We start from the raw sequence: 12026 nt of genomic DNA, 5'->3' as shown, positions 1-12026 counted from the left end.
TTTACAAAGCAGAGGAACATTTTTGTCTGATTTGCTTTGTTAGCACAAGATCAGCCACAATCCAAACACAATAGCCTAGCTGGGGGACCGAGGTGAGGGGGTGCGGGGGGTGGAAATCAACCAGAAGCTTCTGCCCAGAAATCTCTCTGAAAGGAACTTTGCAGCCTCAGCAGCAATGCACAGCAGCATCCCACGCAACTTTTGTAAGGCCGCTCACGAGCTAACAAGGCAGCACAGACAAGCATAAGAAAAGCCTCCCATTCCCAAACCTGATTTACTAGCGGTGTCCATAGGCCTGGGCTGGATCGCGCAGGGGTGACAGAGGACTGTAGAGCTCGAGCTGCTGGGAAGAAATATGCCGGAAGAAGAGACAGCAAGGACAGCCCATTTCCAGCCTGTGTCAGCCTGCACCAAGAGCCAAGGCAGTCAGCTGTCAGCCAGACCACAGTCCCTTTCATGTCCCCAGGCTCACGCTCACAATGCCTCAGCAGGAACCCTCGCTACCCTCCACCTGTTCTCAGCGAGGCCTATTTGAAGTCCCCTGCTCCCAATGACATCTCCTTTCCCCAGTCTTTTTTCCACTGCCTCTGCCTCTCCCTCCTATGGGCTGAGTTCACTGCTGGCAGGAACAGCTGGGACACCTGGGATGTCGACGGGGCTGCACTCATTCTGGGGACAGTGATGAGTCTCATTCTAGGCCACCTGGGACGGGCTGTAGAATCCTCCAAGCCCTTGTACACTAGCTAGTCCCAAAAAGCTGCCTTAGGATGAGGGGACACCCCACAGCAGAGGTCAGCGGGTGCCAAGACTGGCACAAGCCAATTTTCATTGGCATGTCAGGCAGGAGCTCAGCCCCATCTTTCCTCCCCATGGCTCAAAGCCAGGTCAGCTGTGGATTCACAAAAGACCAGCCAATGCTACCAACCACTGCCAGAACCAGGGGTCAGCAACCTTTCCGAGGCGGATTGCCGAAATGTGACCTTTTGACCTCTAGGTATGGCCAAGTGCCAGTGATACTTTTTAAAGCCACTAATAGTCCTACTTACAATAGCTTCGTTAACAAAGACACTAAGAAGCAGAGCTGCACCATTTAGGTGGTGGTTGGTGGCACTAGCTGGTCTTTTGCTATCCACAGGCTTAGAGCAAGCTCCTGGCTGCATGGGGAAGTGGGGGTGAGCCTGAGCTCCTTCCTCACATGCCGAGGGAAATCAGGTCACGGGCCGCTCTTGGCACTCGTGCTGGGGGTTGCTGACCCCTGAATTTGAGATGAAGAGCTTCACCGTTTATTTATTTATGAACGAAGCTGTTGTAGGTAGAACTATTAGTGACTTTCAACAGCATCACCGGCTCTCGGCCATGCACAGAGGTCAAAGGGTCAAATTCTGGCACCCTGCCTTGGAACGGCTGCTGGCCTCTACCTGAAGGCGTCCAGAAAAAGGGAAACCTTTACAGGGAGGTTTCCTTGTCTCAGTTTCTTTAAGGCACCAACTCCATTAAATACCCAACTTATTGTCAAGAGATTCCCGGCTATTCAGTTTGCTTCCCAAAACTGAGCTAGTCACCTCTCTTCCCGCTGTCTGGGATGTCTCGCTCCTTTCCACCCCTCACTTCCAGCCAGCTAGGACCTCGCAAGCTATTCTGGGCAGTTCAGGCTTTTCTCTGCTGCCTCTTACCTGAGAGGGTCAGGGCACGAAAAGAGAGGTGGGGTAAGTACTGGAGACTCAGCAGCTGGCTCTTTCCATGCAGAGTCACTGCCAGAACAATGGTGGAGTTTATCTCCATGGAAACCTGACATCAGCATGCTCTGATTTGCGCCAGCCGGCAGTGGGTGATGTGGGGGGTTTGACCCGGAAAGCCATACCTGACCTGAGAGAAGGGCACTGGAGTCATAGGATTCTAGGGCTGGAAAAGACCTCAGGAGGTCACGGAGTCCAGCCCCCTGCCCAGTGCAGGATCAACCCCAGCTAAATCATCCCAGCCAGGACTTTGTCAAAGTTAAAGTCACTCCAGCTACACACCCTGGACGTAAGCTCAGAGTTGAGCCCTGATGCAGCGACTCCCTCACAGTGACGGGCACCGCTCAATAAATATAACGAGCCTGAAGCAAGGACTAAGAAAGTACCTGCAGCCAGGTGGAATATTTTCCAGCCCCATGCAGGGCTCTCACCACACCAATCCACTGTAAAGAGAAGTGAGCCACCTAACAAGGCTGTCATTAGCTGCTACGTCCACGTACCGAGCCTGGGGGTCTGACACACACGTCTCACGGAACAGAAGCGTCCCTGCCGAAGCCCAGGCGAGAGGCTGCATTAGACTGCCTGCCGGCTGCCTCCCCCAGGACCAGCCTGGGCCCTCAGGAGGCCCGCCCAGCGTCAGCATTTTGGAAAAATAAATAAGGGAGCTTTCGCAGTGTGTCTGGAGCAGATGTGCTGAGTCACCCAAGCAGTTTGGTTGGCAGCAAAGCAGGAGCCAGGCTGTGACAACACTGAACCCTCTCTTCAAGAGGCTGATTTATTCTGCCAGCCTTTCACGCCAGGCTGACTGGTCACTCCGAGGCAGCGTTCGCCTGCTCTCCGCTGAAGCCTGAAACAGCGGCAATGAAAATTAAATGGGTTTCTTTGCAGCTGGGGGAGTTCATTGTTCACACAAGGGAGGGACAGAAGGCTGGGAAGAAACCAGCAAGCTCCACTTCTGCACCTCAATTCTGACCCACCACATCCACCTCCAGAGGCCAGTTCTGGGTCTGCTCATGAGGCTCTTCTGGTGCATCTTAATCCGACTTCTAGCCCTACCCTGATATCCCAGTCCTTCCCATTCTCCTGCCTCCAAAACAGCCCTGACCTGCAAATCCCTCTTCCCCAAGACTGTTCCACTCTGGTCCTACAACAGTAAACTACACTGTGGTCTCCAAAATGCACAGTGGCCACGGTGAGCCAATCCCGCCATGTCTTTTCTGTTGTGTCTGAGAAGCCCTTATTTGCTTCCGGAGACTCCGTCATTCAAATACTCAAGTAGCACAAGGTCATAGTTCACAAACTCCCCCAAAAGTCTTGGCTTCAGTTCATGCCCATTTCCCCTGGAACACATCAAGACAGGGAATTCTACCAATGCGTCACCTCTCGCTTCTTGGCCCAGGATACGCCTCTCCCTGTGCATGGGACACTCCAGCTGGTTACTGGTAAATGCAGAACCAGGAAAGAGGGAATAGCTCAAATACTTTGCCGCCAAGGGTTACAAAAAGAGGTACACAGAGAGTTATCCCCTTTTTAGTGAAGACGAGGCAGAGACAATCCACACTGGTGAGCACAAGCTGCCCAACCTCCCATGAGACTACTGATAAAGCTGCTCAAAACAGTATCCTGTGCCTATGCTGCAATCAGCCAATCAGAGTTTGTCCTAATTAGGTCATTTATGTAACCTGATGCCCTACAGAGGGGCTCTGGTAGTGGGTGGAGCTTCTATGGAGGTATAGTTTCAATTAAACCCAGACGAATTACAGGTCATCTCTCTTGATAAACTCACTTCTTATTCTTTGAAGACTTTAAGGCCACAAAGGACCAGAATGATCATCTAATCCAGGGGTCAGCAACCTTTCCAAGGCAGAGTGCTGAAATACGACCCTTTGACCTTATGGCCAAGTGCTGGTGATACTTTTTAAAGTCACCATAGTCCTACTGACAACAGCTTCACTCAAACGAAGATGCAGGGCTTAACCATTTTGAGGGTGATTGGAAGCATTAGCTGGTCTTTGGTTAATGCACAGGCAGCTTGGCTTTGAGCAAGCTCCTGGCTGCATGGGGGAGGAGGGAAGGGCTTCACCTCCCGCCTTGTGTGCCATTGAAAATTGGCTCATGTGCCACTCTTGGCACCTGTGCTGCGGGTTGCTGACCTCGATCTAGTCTGACCATCTGCCCGTGACAGACCACAGAACCTCACTCACCCACCCCTGCAACAGACCCACTTACCCCAGGCTGATGACCTCAAATCAAAGGTTTACAGACTTCAGGTTACCAAGAATTCACCTTTCACACTTGCTGGGCTAAAGAGGTGACTCCTTACGCTCATTTCTGTAAAACACGGGTGATTCCGTCCACTCGACCAGTGGTGAACTAAGGCAGGAGGAAATGTCTGCTTTGACGTTTTAGCACCAAGATCGTTGATCTAAGAGGATAATTGTGGTCACTGCGCCCCCAAAAACCACAGCTCAGGATTGCAGCCTTGATTTAGCAGCACTGATGTCTGAATGAACTATTGCTTTAACGTAAATCTGTCAAACACACATCTAAAAACCACTTTGAGGACTTTGGGGCTCGCTGCAGCTCCATTTAATGATGCACCAGCCATGGGGCTGACAAAGGGCGAGCCCCAGGGCTCCACTTCTGGAAAAGCCTACTCTGTTTCTAGAGCAAAGGAAGAAATTGTCCAGTGTGAATGACACGGCCAGTCAGAGCAGCGACACGGATGCAAACGCCAGCTCCCAGCCTGGGGAGAATGCAGCTTCTACGCACAAAAGGGCAGTTGCTTCATCCCCGCCTCAGACAGCTCCACAGGCTCTCCAGCCACTTCAGGATTCATTTCAAATCTGCCCTTCTCAGGCGCCTGGTGTAAATCAGCCCTGGTCATGCTCCTCCACAGCTGGCACTCAGGACGATCCTCTGCGCACAGAGGAGCTGCCAGAACCTTGGAGAACAGACAATGCCACTGCCTTGGTCCCACTCCTCTCTGAGACTGCTTTGGAGACGCTGCTCCTGTCATCCCTTGGGCTGTGCCATAGAGGGACTCTGTCTGATCCAGAATAACACAGTCTCATCTGACTTCCACAAATCACAGGCCAGCAGCACCACCCACATGCTAACCCCAACCACCGGCATTAGACTGAAGTATCACAAGAGACTATATAATGGTACACCACATGCAGAGACCCTCTAACATTCTAGTATCCCATCTTGGGCGTGTCCAGGCACTGCCATAATGGGCTGCTAGCCTGCCATCGAACTGTATGGGACAATCTCATGCACCTTCTATTGAAGTCAATGAAGAGCTGCTGGAAAATGGGGAGTACTTCTCTCATACCTTGGAAGTCATCTTTCCGCTAAAGTCAACATTGATGCAGAAATCCAGCATCGTCTGAGCCGTGCAAGCTCTGCTTTCTCCCACCTGAGACAAAGAGTCTTCGAGACCGGGACATCTATCCCGAGACAAAGCTCCTTGTATACCATGCAGTGGTTGTTCCAGTGGATACTGTAAGCATGTGACACCTGGACAACATACAAGCATCATCTGAAGGCACTTGAACAATACCATCAACGCTGCCTCAGGAGAATCCTAAATACCTCTTGGGAGGACAGGCACACGAACACCAGCGTCCTGGAAGAGTTGAATATGACCAACACTGAAGCCCTTATCATTCATCAACAACTTTGCTGGACAGGTCACATGGTTTGAATGTCTGATCAGCGCCTCCCAAAACAGGTTCTGTTTTCTAAGTTGGAGGAAGGACAGAGGAGCGTGGGGCAGCCAGCGGAAGCGATCTAAGGACATGCTGAAGGCACACATGAAAAAGTGCAGCCTCAGTGTAGACACTTGGAAGAACCTTGCCTCAAACCATCCCCAGTGGAGAATGGTAAGCCATGCGGGGGTGGTGCAATTTGAGAGGTCCCGCCCCAGTGCAGATGAGGAGAGGCGGAGAAGAAGAAAAGGGCATCAAAAGCTGCCTCGCGCCCCTCCAACAGCTACTAACACCTGCCCCTTCTGCAATAAGATTTGTGGCTGTAGAATTGGGCTGATCAGCCATCAACTAACTCACAAATAGGAGGGTGACACAATGACGTCCTACTCATTATCGAGTGACCACCAAGAGAAGAGGAATCTCAGCCTTCCCCTAAAGCTGTTTAGCAGAATCTAGTGTTCATTTGTGTCTGAGGACGGTCTTAGGAAAAACTCATCTCCTGATGCACTGGACTATTTCTTACTTTCCTGGCAACCTCCTTAGCTGGTTATGCTCCTGGTTTGGTGGGAAAAGAGTGATGTCTTTCCAATGGGTGCTTTCTGCCAGGCAACTCACTGAGCATCAGTGGCAGCAGTGGCAGCCACTCTGTATATCCCAGACTAGGATGGCAGATGGGGTAAGGATCTTCAGGCCATTTAAAAAGAGAGTGCGGCGCAACAGCACCCAGAAGTGCAGCATGAGGGAAAAAAAAAAAACCAAAGTCGCTGGCAAGCATTTGGTAGGCTCCATCGGAGAGACAGTAGGTTCTAGCAGCAGTTACATCAGTCCCACAGCTGGTGATCAGAGAAACATTCTGCCAACGCCTGTGCGGACTTGCTTCATTGCCTTTCCCCAGAGTAAACGTGTGTTCCATTTGGAAGAGCAGCGAGGCAAAATATAAGAGGGACCCACTTAGAGACTGTTCTCTGGGGTTTTTATTTAGCTGCTCATGAGAGCAGATGCAACCAATTTACAACCTGCAAAAATCAAGAATGAGACAGGACCGGATCTCCTCTACTCACCCCGGGGTAGGATTCCTTCCCTTCCCCTGGCACTAGGAGGCAACAGAGTTGGTCATTGTAAGCAGGGCTCCCTTGATTTTCTTCTATCCTGGGCAGAATAAATTTTGTTATGTGCACCATGGCCTGCATGGGTGTGCACCACCCATAGAAACACACGCTGCCCCCACAGTTGGCTGTGGGCACTCTGCTAATCAGCTGTACAGCACCTGAATCGATCCTGGACAACCACCCAAGTGCTAAGCTTACAGCAGATGCTGCTTGTAAACCAGTGCAGTTCCAGTGAGGCCAGAAGAGGGAAGCTGATTTACCCCCCATGAGGAGCTATCTAGACCACTAGAGACAAGGGACCAGGATAACACCACCGCCTGAAAAGACTGTAAAATCAGAGCCTCATCCCAAGAGGTGCTGAGGACCTGAAACTAGAGGGCTGAAAGCTAGCTAGGATTTGGCCCCAAGACTGCCACCAGGAAAAGACTGAGCCTGAATTCAAGCCAATGTTCCCAATCGTTAAGTGCCAAGGAGATGCCTGGGCCCCATCCAAACGTGTCTGAAGTCAGCAGAAATGTTTCTGTTGACTTAAAGGGTCGTGGGATCCAGCCCTGCTGTTTGCATCTTCAGAGAGCAGCGGACTGAAAAGCACACCTGCAGAGATGAATGGGTGCAGCTGCCGTATCAGACAGCAACATTGCCTGCAGGCTCAGCACAGGTCTAGCCCATGATCATTTGTCCAGGCCCTTTGAATAGCAATGTAAGCAGCAGCCATGGTTAGCAGAACACAACACGTTCACAGTGCAGGAAAACCTTTGTTACTTGTGCCATCAGTAGCTAGAGGAGATCGGCACAGCATGCACCAGCAGCTCCGAGGTGGGAGCTGCTGATCGCGATTTGCTGAACTGGGTTGTTTTAGTCTCCACTTTGGGGTTCTGCTTCCAGGTGCGCTGCAACAAATCACGGAGCACCAACATCTGGGGAGTCGGCCGCACACTAGTACCTTCTCTTAGCCCAGATGGGCAGTTCCACTAATTGTTAGCATGTGCCTAGAGAGGGCAACATTCCACCACTCAGTTCTCTCCCATTGCTTTCCAATATCCTACACGGTGTCGGTGTTTGGTTTTCAAGATTGCTGTAGAATATGGATCTTCTCCCCGGGGCATTTCCCCTGGTTCCCTCCTGGGAGATAGGTGGTTTTAATCCCCAGATATAGGAAAATCACCATGTGTATGCAGCCCAAACGGCAAACAACATTCACAGGGGTCACTTGGCCCAGCCCATGTGTAGACCACTAGAGATCTCAGCTCCCTTTGAGCACCAGGGGTTCTGTTAATAAGTACACCACTTAGCACTCTTCTCATGCTTTTCATCTTCCTAGAGGATCTGCAAACACTACAGAATCCTCCAAACAGCCCATGGGGGGAGAGAAAAGCTGGATTCTGCAGTTCTTCCTGAGCCTGTAAGATTATCCCTATTTTACAGCTGGGAAATTGAGGCAGCAAAACTAAATGACCTGCCCTGGCTAAAGAGCAAGTCACTCTCAGAGACGGCATTAGACCAGAGACGTTCATGGCTAGCTCACCACTCAGAGCACTGGGCCCATCTCTATGCAAATGGTCTAGTGGCTACAGCACTAACTCATTTCCTTGCTGTGTGCCTCGGTTTCCCGCTCCATAAAGGTAGGGTTGCAAACACTGTCTCTGTGTAAAGCTTGGAGAGCAACTGATGAGAAGTTCTATACTGGAGCTAGGTGTTATTGCAAATGCAATATTCAAGCATCCCGTCCAGTGCTCATTAGCAGCATAAATGCAGGGCGCACAGAGCTTATTACATCACAGCTGGCTGTGTAGTTGGATACATTCACTGCAGTGCTCATGGGAAGGAGGTGGCAACATTCAGAACATGACATCATTAAAGGCAATCCATGGCCACTAATTAACCATCCCTGACCTTTCAAGATAGTGAGGTATAAGGAAAAAATTATGATTTAAATTATAAAATTATAACGATAAAAAATTATACTAAGCATCACAAATCTGATGATGTCCTTCATTAGGAACAGGGCTTAGCAAAGTGGGAAATAACGCCCGAGTTTTGCAATTAACGAATAATCCCTTAGAGAAAAAAATCCTGTGGGATTTCATAGAAAATTCTATACCTGTGGCGCTCGGTCAGGGTGGATCAGAAGGGCCTGCTGATGAAAGAGTTCCCCCAACATTCCCTTGGGTATTTGATAAGTAGGACAGACAGACACTAACTTACGCCTACGTAAGAGGGTTTTTGTCCACAAAACACTCAGAGCACCTACACACGAAAAGTGTTTGGTCGACAATCTGTCGAAAAAACTCGGCACTTACACTGATGGTGCTCTGCCTCTCTGCAGTGAGGAAGAACGCCTGTGTTGAAAGTTCCTGTCAACAAAAAAAGCCATATAGATGCTCTGGGGGCCCTCAGTTGACACACAGGGTTTCTGGGTCACCAGGCAGCTCTGCTGGATGTGCTTCCAGTTGGCCACTCTGTTGAGAGAGTGCTGGGCAGTCTGGCTGCTCTGTTGACAGACTGGATTGCTCTTCCAATCTGCCCGTGTGTGTGTGCGCGGACGTAATCTGTTGACGGAAGTTTTGCCAGAAGATCTCTTCTGACAAATCACTGTAGTATAGACATAGCCATAGGGGATTTACTCCACAAGTAAGTAATATTCAAGAGAATCCTATTAAATGTCAATTGCACCTAATTAGTTTTGTCCCTATGACATTCAAGAGGTCATCAGTATAGCGGGTTTCCAGTTATGGACGTGTCAGAGCTACTTCTATGACAGGAATCCTGTTTGAACCTGGTGTAATATACTTGCCGGGCATCACACCAGATTCAGAACAGTCTCCCTCTGACACTTCCATAAGGGCCAATACGATCTATATTTGGGGTGCCCAACTGGTTCTGAACAGTGGCTACTGTTATAGCAAACTAGCCACATTATTCTGAAAATATATTATCGTTCATGCCAAATAGCCACATTCAGCTAGGCCAACAGCCACATGTGGCTAGCGTCTTGGACACAAGAAAAAAAAAATCTCTTATTCCCACTGTTATCTTGACTTAATAAATAATATTTGTCAACAAATACCACAGACATTCTCCAACTGAAGCGGAACGATAGAATGCCAAATGAACGATTGTGGATCAGAACTAACCAGAAGCCAACGGAGATCCAGATCAAGAAGAGAAAATGGGGATGGGCAGGTCATAGCCTGTGTAAGGACTGCAAGGAAAGCATCACGAGATAAGCGTTAGAATGGAATCCAAAGGGAAAGAGGAAAAGGGGACATCCCAAGCAAACATGGCAACCAAGTTTCCTGGACGAAGTAGAAGCAACTGGCTTAACGCGGAACCAAATCAAAACCATAGCAAAGGATCACAAGAGACGGAGAATGACTGTGGAGGTCCTATGTTCCACTAGGAGACCAAAGCATTAATCATCTCATCGTTATCTTGATTCAAGGGTGAGAATGTACCATATGCTGCTCTGTTTCAGGCTACCACTCACTCATTCCATCTGTGCGATGCTTGGCAAGTCCCAGTGTTGCCTATTATGTCTCAGGGGCTGACAGCGTGCTTGGAGCTGCACCCACCAAAAATGCAAACCCAATGACCTCCCATCCAGAGGGTGGATGAAAGATGACAGGAAGCCCAGTACAAGATGGATTTTGAGTTGCTATATTCGCCACTGGTGTCAGTTGTTCCTTGAGGTCATTGCAGAAGAAGAACATGGTGGGAGTGGGGGAGCAAGGAAGGACGTTCCATGCTTACCGGGCCAGTGCAGAATAGACACAGAGATGAGGGAGGGAGGAGGGTAGAGAGAAGAGACAGGCAGCACAGCCAGGCTGACTCAGCTGGCTAAAAATTAATTGATCCTTCAAAACTCCCAAGTTCTGCACAACTCACCTCATTCTATTTCTGATTTCACACACACACCCTCTCCGTCGTCTCAGGACCGCTGCTTTCTGCCTGTGATGTGCAGCTCGTCATGACCTTCTTTGGGGGAGCTGTGAAGCTCAATTTATTAACGATTGTATCTGCAAATGTCAGTCACTGTAGAAAAGCAAAGCCCTGCCTCGAGGGAGAGAGATCACTGGCTCCATGACAGAGCTGGAAGAGCTGCTGAGAATTTTAATTAGCCCTTGGTTAGAGGACTGCGGGAATGCTGAGAATTGCAGGCCAAAGGGCCGGTGGGGCCATAACATTTTACACAGTCATGCAGTAACCTGCTGCAAACGTGCTTTCTAGGGGAGACGTTAACACCACATTAACTACAGCAGTATGGGCATGTGGCTGGACCGCCTGCACCATCACCAACTTTGAGACATCAGGATGCTTCGATCTGCCACCTAAAATCAGGTCACTTTAAGCCAGCTGGGTGGCAAATGAAGTCCAGAGGAGAGGAATGATTCACTTGGCTACAGCACAGAAGGGGTGGCTGGTTCTTCCCTGACCATGGAGTCTAACTGGGTGTTAAAGGGGACAAGGAGTCACCGAGAGGGAGAGATTAGTGGGAGAGTCCTTCTGTAAGAGGCTTTTGTCTGAAAACATCAGGGAGACACACAAGAGGGAGGAGAGTCCAGAATAGTTCATAAGCCTGGCACTCACTCATGGCCTGCTCTTGGGGCATTACCAAGCCACTCAGGCTACGTCTACACTACAAGGTAAATTCAAATTTACTACAATCGACTTTGTAATGCTGTTTTATAAATTCGAATCAGAGTATCCTGACCTCCCCACAAAGTCAACTTATTGCTGCCACACTCAATTGCCAAACAAACATTGACTGCTGCAGCAGTGCATTGTGGGAATCTAGCCCACAGTTCCCTCAGCTCCATAGCATTCTGTGTATTTTCGCTGGTGTAACATGGGGCAAAAATGCCCTGCAAGTGGTTGTGGGTAGGTGATGTCATCTCCTCCCTTGGAAAGCAAGCGACCATTTTTCCAGGAGGAAGGAAGGAAAAGTAGGGCATCAACAAAGATCACCACGTTAACCGAAATCTCCTGCTTCTACAACTGAATTGCTTTTTATAACTGTAGCGGTAACTGAATTATCAAAGATTATACAGAAAGCAGCAGATGTCCGAGTCTTCTCAACTGGCCCTCCGGCCACTGTCCCCTCTCCCTTGATTACATGTGACCCCTGAAAATAATACAGGAACAATACAAAGCTTGAAGAAAGAGAAGGCTAGTAAAGGTTTGGAAAAAAGATTGGGTGAGGCCGGGTTTTTGGCTTCCCAGTCTGTTACACAGCTTCTGTGCCCTGTGATCACCCAGAATACAGTGTCTTCTCAACTGGCCCTCCACCCACTCTTCCCTGTGTTAAGGGGGCCAAAGCATGAAGACAGAGGAGAGAAAAGGTTAGGGGAAAGATTTTGGGCTTCCTACTACACTACACAGAGTTGTCCAATACAGGGGATGGGACTCACCAAATTTCAGCAAGCGGTGGTGCTCAGGTGTGGGGGCCAGCACCAATTGACTGTCAGGCA

At 49.6% G+C, this 12026-nt stretch overlaps 1 protein-coding gene across 4 annotated transcripts in view; it reads right to left on the bottom strand.

Moving 5' to 3' along the window:
• The window catches only part of EFR3B (EFR3 homolog B), a 127179-nt gene that overhangs the window by 90075 nt on the left and 25078 nt on the right, over window positions 1-12026 (bottom strand). Inside the window, exon 1 of one of the 4 annotated variants that reach the window (XM_074991427.1) lies at window positions 270-314. The exons of the other annotated variants lie outside the window; for them this stretch is intronic. Coding sequence (XP_074847528.1) covers window positions 270-291 — 22 coding nt within the window. The 5' untranslated portion in view covers window positions 292-314. Of the gene's footprint in view, window positions 1-269; window positions 315-12026 lie in introns of those variants that run through there. 4 annotated transcript variants of the gene reach the window in all.

The sequence above is a fragment of the Carettochelys insculpta genome, chromosome 3, assembly GCF_033958435.1.
Source record: "Carettochelys insculpta isolate YL-2023 chromosome 3, ASM3395843v1, whole genome shotgun sequence".
NCBI classification, from domain to species: Eukaryota; Metazoa; Chordata; order Testudines; family Carettochelyidae; genus Carettochelys; species Carettochelys insculpta.
Note: the sequence above shows the minus strand (reverse complement) of the source record. Positions and strands in the feature narration are given on the sequence as shown.